At 37.5% G+C, this 8,621-nt stretch overlaps 1 protein-coding gene across 3 annotated transcripts; it reads right to left on the bottom strand.

Annotated features, from left to right (window-relative positions):
• Positions 1-4,322: 4,322 nt before the first annotated feature.
• LOC26535980 lies at positions 4,323-6,665 on the bottom strand. Of its 3 annotated transcripts, XM_039371885.1 has the most exons (3): positions 6,335-6,475; positions 4,567-6,276; positions 4,323-4,512 (listed from the first exon to the last, which is right to left on the bottom strand). In XM_039371885.1, the coding sequence occupies exons 2-3, from the start codon at positions 6,085-6,087 to the stop codon at positions 4,399-4,401; spliced, it is 1,635 nt and encodes a 544-aa protein (XP_039227819.1). In that variant the 5' UTR covers positions 6,088-6,276; positions 6,335-6,475; the 3' UTR covers positions 4,323-4,398. The 3 variants fall into 3 exon arrangements, with proteins under 3 accessions (XP_039227819.1, XP_039227818.1, XP_015045243.1); XM_039371884.1 differs by having other exon boundaries at positions 4,323-4,519; positions 4,567-6,665; XM_015189757.3 differs by having other exon boundaries at positions 4,567-6,664.
• Between the last annotated feature and the right edge of the window lie 1,956 nt (positions 6,666-8,621).

An 8,621-nucleotide genomic window follows, 5' to 3' on the forward strand; every position in this document is an offset into this window, starting at 1 on the left:
TCAAAACAAATCAAACCCAACCAAATTCGACTTGCACGAACAGATTTTCTCTTGAATAAATAATGCTTCGGTTCACTTCCCACCTATAGTTATTATAGATTTACTCTAGTATTGGGCTATCTCTGCCGCACACCGCCGCATTGACAGGTTTATGAAAGGAGTGAGCGTGGCAACATGAATCGACAAACTTGCGCTGCGTCTATGTCCCTGGAGTCTGTATGCTTAATCTCAACTTTCTAGCTTTTATAGTTCCTGAGATCTCAGCGTTCATACGGACGGACAGACAGACGGGCGGACATGGCCAAATCGACTTGGCTATTGATCCTGATCAAGAATATATATACTTTATGTGGTCGGAAACGCTTCTTTCTGCCTGTTACATACTATTTAAAGAATCTAGTATACTCTACTAGTAACGAACGGGTATAAAAAGTGAACAATTTTTAAGCGTGGGGGCAGATGTGTGCTATTTTGGTGGCGGTCAAACTTTCCACCTTTTTTGGTCCCCAATTAACAGCGTACATGCCAAATCTTTTCAAAAATTAATTATGTTTATTATTAACCGTCATAGAAAGCAGAGGATTCACAAATATATTGGTCCGCTGCGTTGGTCCTAAATCAAAACAAATCAAACCCAACCAAATTCGAGAAATTCCATAGAAAATTACAAGACAAATACAAAAATGAAAAAATATCAAAACATTTTTCAAGTGTGGGCGTGGCAGCTTTGGGCGGTTTGTGGGCGTTAGAGTGGGCGTGGCAAAAAGTTTTTTGGCAAATCGATAAAAATTTACAAGACCAATACAAAAATGAAAAATATTAAAACATTTTTCAAAAGTGTGGGCGTGGCAGTTTTGGGCGGTTTGTGGGCGTTGGAGTGGGCGTGGCAACATGAATCAACAAACTTGCGCAGCGTCTTTGTCTCTGGAGTCTGTATGCTTAATCTCTTTCGAGCTTTTGTAGTTCCTGAGATCTCTGCGTTCATACGGACGGACGGACGGGCATGGCCATATCGACTCGGCTATTGATCCTGATGAAGAATATATATACCTTATATAGTCTAAAACGCCTGTTACATACTTTTCAACGAATCTAGTATACCCTTTTACTCTACGAGTAACGTGTGTAAATATATAAACAAATAAAAGGTAAAGTAGGGATCTGTGTTCTGTCAAACGCACCCCAATCAAATCCTGTTCTATGTGAAATCCTGTTCTGGTCTGAAATCGTGAAGAATTCCAGTGGAAAATTTTATTGGAACTATATTGCCTTTTGTCGATTTTGGAATCGTATTTTAAAAACCTCGTTCTTATGGTGCGTTTCTTAAATTCTTCTGCATTGGAATCGCCAACACTCGGCCACCTTATCAACCATTGTCGGCAATTGAATTGCAGAGATTCAGATTGCCACTGGAGACATGTTCCTACCCATTGCAACGCGGCTGATATCCTGTGCAGAGGCTGCACCATCACCGAGTTGGAACAATAGATATGGTTCGAGGGACCTGAGTTTCTACGTCAAGATCATCAACATTGGCCAAAGGACAGTCGAGAGAATATTGACATTGGCAGAAGAAAAGACTGAAAAAAAGAAAATGAAAGGAAATGAAAACTCGGTTTCACGCCGAGTAAAGGACGCTCGTCGCTTTAATTCTGCAACATATCTGGATAGTAAACGCATAAGACTTAGCGCAACAAGTCGTGCGCGCATGCATAAATTGTCGTCGCTATCGACCAACTGTCGAAAAACAGTTAGTGGGGCAACTGCCCAAGGAGCCTATCACACCGTCTCGGCCGCTTTCAAAATGCGAAATAGACTTTTGCGGACCAATCAACAATCATTTTATAAATTTTGTCGCACTGAGTTCATTAACGTCCACTTTAAGTTGCAGTCGAAACCGTCATGGGACTACTCAATCGCACTCTTCTAGGCACCAGATTAACCTTTGAGGTTAATCTTGCCGGATAACGCCTCTATAATAAAACTCAAATTACCTAATCGCCACTTCTTAGTGGTCAACGAACCCAGAACATCCACCAATCGACGGCAGTCCAGACAAATTGGATCGATGGAAGCTGTCAACGACATGGTCATCGTTCACAAGGATAATCTTTCCCCACAACGGTCGCTTCTTGTTCGAATATCGCAGAATCGGACAACATCGTTCGTGTCGCAAGAACAATGACATTTAAAAATGCATAGGTTCACTATCTTGTTTGTTTATTCTGGGCCGTAATTATTTGAGTTTGCTTATATATGTTAAGAAGACTCCGTCTCTTAGTGATACTTTCATGTTGTAGACTTTTTGAGGATGCGGGATGCTGGACAAGATCGTTTCTAATGCATGATCTCTTGCACATCAGTTCAGTGTCGCTAGAAACACCAGCACTATATCGTTGAAACAAGACAGAATGCAAGTCGAGTTCCGCGACTATAAGATACCCGTTACTTAGCTAGTAAAAGTGCGAACGAGAAATTTCAAAATTTTTTAAAATATCGGTAGTTATGTTATCGGCTGCGATCTGCACGCGTCTTTGCCAATACAACTCGCGCTAGCACCTGTATTCAGTAATACTAGGACAACGCCAGACCACACACTTCGTTGATGACTCGTCAAAAGCTACGGGAGCTCGGATGGGAGGTTTTATCGCATCCACCATATAGCCCGGACGTAGCACCAAGTGATTACCACCTGTTCCTGTCCATGGCGAATGCCCATGGTGGTGTGAAGTTGAACTCAAAAGAGACTTGTGATAAGTGGCTTTCCGAATTCTTCTCAAATAGGAAGGGGGGCTTCTACGCGGAAGGTATTATGAAGTTGCCGTCTAGATGGAACCAGATCATCGAACAAAACGGCGAATATTTTAAATAAATCCGATCACTGTAATACTTTTTATAAAGCATTGAAAGAAGAGCAAAAAAGCGGGAAATATTTGACAACCTTATATTAGGAATGTTGACAGTAGAAATCAACTACGTAGCCATGTCGTGTACGGAGTTTTTACATCTTGGTTCAGTTCCACGTGGAATAGAAAACCGGGTTCATCGGATTTTAAATTCCATTTGTCCAGTCGAACACCGGTTTAGTTCGGGGTAAACCGGTGACTGGGCTCAGATTTACTGCATCGCGGAGGTCTATGATTCGGTGTTTTCATTCGTCTGTGCACGCTTAATCGGTGCACCTGGCTATGTGTCTTGCGACACATGCTCTGGTGTCGGCGTATCTTGATGTCTGAAAAAACTATCGGAAGGGTTTCTGAAAGGCCCAGGCGGCAGTAATCTACACCTCCAGTTGCTTAATCCGTTCTGGCCAACAAGTCAAGTGCCTAATGAGCTTTACAAGATTCCTACATGGAACTGGCTCGCCTAGAAAAGTGCATGTCCAAAAACCCCCTCCCGCCAGTCGTCAAAAAATCTGTCTTTCTGATCGATACGTTCTTTTTGATCGATACGCTCGAATACGTTCGGACTACACAATAGCTTTGCACTTTTGCTGGACCTTACAAATGGCCTGGCTACTTGCACTAGTGCGTCGGCCAAAGAAACTAAAGTCGCGGAAGTCATAGACTCGAAGCTCTCAAACGAAGTTACCGGTCAGTTATTCCAGCCCCTGTCTTAGATCGACAAAGAAACCACATATCCGCACCGTGGATCTGCGCTACTGTTCTTTCTGGAATCGAATTCCTCAAATGACCTGATTTGAACCTAGTACTTTGGCTAAAGGGCACTTACGAATTATATTTACATTAACTTAAAAAAAACCGCCTGCTGGTTGGTATTATAAGGAAATCTCAGTTATTATTGATTTGTTGAATTTTACAATAATTTTTGCAATACGAGTAAAAATGAAAAATGAAAGATGTTAAAAATTAAATTAAAAATGATTTTAAAAGATGATAAACAGAAGGCATTGCAAAGAAAGGACGCAGGAAAAAAACTTGGGCTGAGGGAAGGCCATAGATAGGCATAACAAATTAAGAATCATTTTTCGGAAAGTTAGAATAGAAAATGTTTTTTTTTTATATAACTACCCATACTTACCTACCACATTATTGTTTCTTATAAAAATGCTTTTGTAGCTAAGCGATTGATTTATCATATAAGCTTCGAACAAAAAAGTTTTGGCCTTAACTTAAAAAATCATATCGTTGATGGGATGATAGACACAAATGAAAAGTTTTTTACGATTACAGAATGGATAATAACACTATAACATAAATAATAATTATAATTGTCGACTGGTCAACTAAAGTCAACATTTAGACGTGGGCTTGGTTTCTAAAAAATTTCAGGTAAATTTTTTCCCATTGTTTAGCGTAATATTTAGTTTATTTAACTCTAGAAAAAGAATAAGTTTATTTAAGATGTTATTCAATGGTGTGGATATACGCATAATTCTTAATGAATTTCATTTCTAATGATATTATATTTTGACTTTAAAAATATTGCAAAATTGGTTTCGCAGGCCAGGCTGTTGATACACTGTCGGTGGCGAATTCGGTCAATGTCGCTCTGAAATCTAGTTGTAAGATAATTCTTGTTGTTGTTAATAATTTATTTACTTACCTTTGTTTTAATTAAGGTTAAGTCATATTTTTTTGATACAGATTCGAGTGGTTCCGAGTTTAGAAGAACATGTTGCTTAAAATAGTAAATCGCTGAAGCGTCTTTACTTTCCAACATTCCATTTAAATGGTTTACCCTAATATTTCTATTGCATAGGAAATGCAACGTTTCGTCTATAAAAGAGAATTCTAAATAGTCATTGTGAATGCAAATGGCATTACAAAATAGATCCGCTATATTGCAAAGAGTAAATTGACTTCCCAGACTGCTGGCCTGCCTGATTTTTGGTTTACGTAGTTCCTTTTGTAGCAGTTGCTTATTGTTCACCCTAAATTTCCCAGGGACTATTCTTCCACTAAAAATAGCACGAAATGTATTTCGACAACTTTTAACCGGAACGTGAAAAAGTACACCACATGTTTGATGATTAAGTTTAACAAATTCCAGAAGATACATTTTCAAATGAGGCAGACGTTCGTTTTTCTTTTTACTTAACGTTACAACCATGTTACATTTTTTATTGACAAGTATTTCTGTGGGCAAAAGGAGAACATTGATGTGGTTGTCAAAGAATGTCAAAAGCTTCCAAAATCTCCTCTGCAACAGTGGCCGGCTATCGATAAGTCTGACGTTAAGAACAGCATATATACAACTTGTCCGAGCATCAAGATTCTGCGCTGCCTGTAGAAGAACATTATCCCCGTCAAAACTAGGTACTTGAAGGTGGTATTCCAGTGACGTTTGAATAGGCGCATTTAATCTCTGATTATTTTTAATTATAGAAATAAGCTGATGTTGCTTATACTCCTTATATAATTTTTGTCTTAGAACATCGGGTTGTTTTTTATACACCTGCAAGTCTATGGCATTGTGATGCAGTCTCTTCAAAGCTGAGGGTGTAAAGTTAGACGTTGACGTTTGACCATCCATTTCGGACTTAGCAAAACCAATACAATAAAGTATGTTGTTTTCGCTCAGGCAAAACAATTCTTCTTTTTGGTCTATCCAACTACATCCGTAAATCCCGGACACTGGCTTTGTCAAGGTGTAGACAAAACACTCGTCAAGCTGAACGTTGTACTTGAATCTTAGTCGCACCAGCTGGTTTCCGTCCGTGTAATAGATGTCGCCTTTGTCACTTGTTGCATCAAAGTCCAGCCATTCAGAACCTGTGTGATAAATTTGACGCTGTTTTATAGAAAGAAGCCTAGACAGGTACCAGATGTCTACACTGCCAGAGCTAAGAAAAACCAAACAAAGGTTCTCAATTGGCAGAAGTTTGATGAATTTAACGTGCGCTGCATATACGCATAGAAGCTCGATATAATAGTCTGGACCGGTACTTTCTGATCTTCTTTTTTGATTATAAGCCAAGGCAAATACATTTCCACCTATGCTAAATATGTGAACGTAATTTTCTTCTACCGCGTTTGTAACAAGAAGACTTCGTACAAACTGTTCATCATTTTTGGAAACTTTTAAAGTTGTCAGAGTGTACTTATTATGCTGCCAGTCGCACATAAATATATTTTGCTGGTCAAAAGTTATGTCAAATGTTTGTTGCAGTGTACACTTGTCCTTTTCTAAATCAGGAAGATCGAAACATGTTTGAAGCAGCAGTCGTCCATTTTCTATTTGAATCACGCTGAATCCTTGGTCGACAATAGCAAAACATTGAACTTCACTGAGACATTTTATTAGTTTAAGCTCCTTAAAAGAGGTAAAGCAGTATAACTCTCCATTCGACATATGCAGAATCGTGTTGTACCTTAGGGAATGCACACTCTTAATATAGCCTCCTCCACTTTTGGGCAGAGGAATACGCACAGCAGTCATTTTTATCCTGCAGCAATCCATCGGCATCTTAAAGCGTATGTTTAACAAATAATACTTGTCCCAAGTTATAAACACAAACTGATCGTTAGATGCCGCAACTAGACAAAACCCACATGCTTGGAAAAGTAAGTCATCCCTGACTAGCCATTGCTTTAAAACACTATATTCGGACCTTTTGCAGGGATTCATGGCTAGTATTATAATAAATTCAAATTTTCTTTATACAATTAGGCGCTAATTAGGGATGTCACAAATATATAAAAATAACAATATATCGATATTTTTGGAAAAAATACAATTTACACATTTTGTGATATTATTCACATGATATATTGAATATCGTCTTTTTCAGTAAAATATATTCAATTGTTAAAATCGACGCTCGAATTTATGTTGATAATTAATATTTAATAATATGTAATAATCGGTACCCAGATAACACCACGGGGAGGCCGTTACAATTGTAATGGGGGGTCGTCCTATATTATCACTAACTATCGCAATTACTATTCGCGCTTATACTTCAGTACTTTACAATTGGAACAAAAATACTTCAATTAAATATGTTTTCAGTTATAAGCAAAAATTGGAAGCTTTAAGAAATCGGATTAAGAAAAATTGAAAAGTAAGTATTTTTGTTCCAATTGTAAAGTACTGAAGTATAAGCGCGAGTAGTAATTGTGCTATTATTATTTCTATGTTGAATTTGAATAATTGTTATGTTAAGGCAATGCAAAACTAGAGTTTTTAAGTGGTGGACATTTATAAACAATCATATAGATTTGAAGTCTAAGAACTTCTAATATTAAGGACATATTTTTCATTTTTGCAATGCATGTGCATACGTGTGCACCAATACAGTGGTCAGCTGTCGCTGTATTCGTACAAGAGAGCTGTTGGCTTTAGAGCTCTTCGCTCCCTGGCTTTTGAACAAAATTTAGAGAGAGCCTGGAGCGAGCTCTAAAGCCAGCAAAAAAATCGTATGGCGTTACGCTTCCTGTTATTCTATACTATACTATTTATACTATACTATACTATTTAACCATACGAGCAACTAAATTGTTTAGCTTACGAACAGAATTAATATGATATTACTTATTATACTTTTACTTCAAAAGTATAGTGGACATATTTTCGTTTGTATACCTGAATTGGTTCCGATTCTAAAATGTAGACACTGTATGTAATGTATACATGTTAAAAGTCTGTTAAATTAGACATTTTAACTGATTAATTTTTGATATTTATATATACATACTTTCAGAAGCCGACTAAACTAGTCGTTCATAAATGAATCTTTTGAAATATGAGAAATGATTTCTATGCAGCCTCTAAAACTTTAAATATAATTAAATCTTAAGCTGTAAACATAAGAACATTTCCATCAATAAAATGAAACATAAGGAAAGTTCCAATTATGGATACAAAAAACAATCCAAGAGAGCTTTGTTTTATTCGCCTTCTTTACTTTAGCTCGTTTTGCGATAAACAACATTGTTTGGTTGTTCTATTTATATATTTGAGTTCCCCGACTAATATTTATCCGTTACTCAGCGAACGAGAATTTTTAGCATGAAATAATGGTTGTAACTAAACAAAAATTAAATGAGAAAAACAGTTTTAGAAGTTTGGTCGTGGCAGTCTTAGGCAGTTTGTGGACGTAAGAGTGGGCGTGGCAGCATAGGTGAACATATAAGTGCTGCGCCTATGTCTGAGATTCAGGCGTTCATAAGGACATACGGAATTCCAAGTTCGAAGTGGCCTTAGATCCTGATCAAGAATATATATATAAGGCCGGCGACATAGTTTTTTTTGGGGTGGGGAACGCATTTGCTTGGACACTTTTTTGCCAAATCATTTCAAAAAATTCGTGTGGCGACCGCTCCATACACCTTTTAAGGAATCTGCCGGCCATGTATATATATTCTTGATCGGGATACTTTATATGGTTGTCTGTTACATAATATTCAACGACTTTAATATACCCTTTTACTCTTCTAGAAATATATATGTGGTCATTACCAATACGTTATTAAAATTTATATTCTGGAAATATTTCAAGGTAAGTGGCATAGAAGTGGAAATAATGCATAGTTTGTACTGTTCACACTAGCTTCGTACCGAATGGAAAAGTGTTTTTGTGTATGACACCTAAAAGCTGTTTGCCCGTCCTTAAGATGAGGCGTGGAATAGTTTTTCCGTGGAAAAGGAAAGTTTAC

This window comes from Drosophila yakuba, chromosome 2R, assembly GCF_016746365.2.
Source record: "Drosophila yakuba strain Tai18E2 chromosome 2R, Prin_Dyak_Tai18E2_2.1, whole genome shotgun sequence".
Classification (NCBI taxonomy): domain Eukaryota; kingdom Metazoa; phylum Arthropoda; class Insecta; order Diptera; family Drosophilidae; genus Drosophila; species Drosophila yakuba.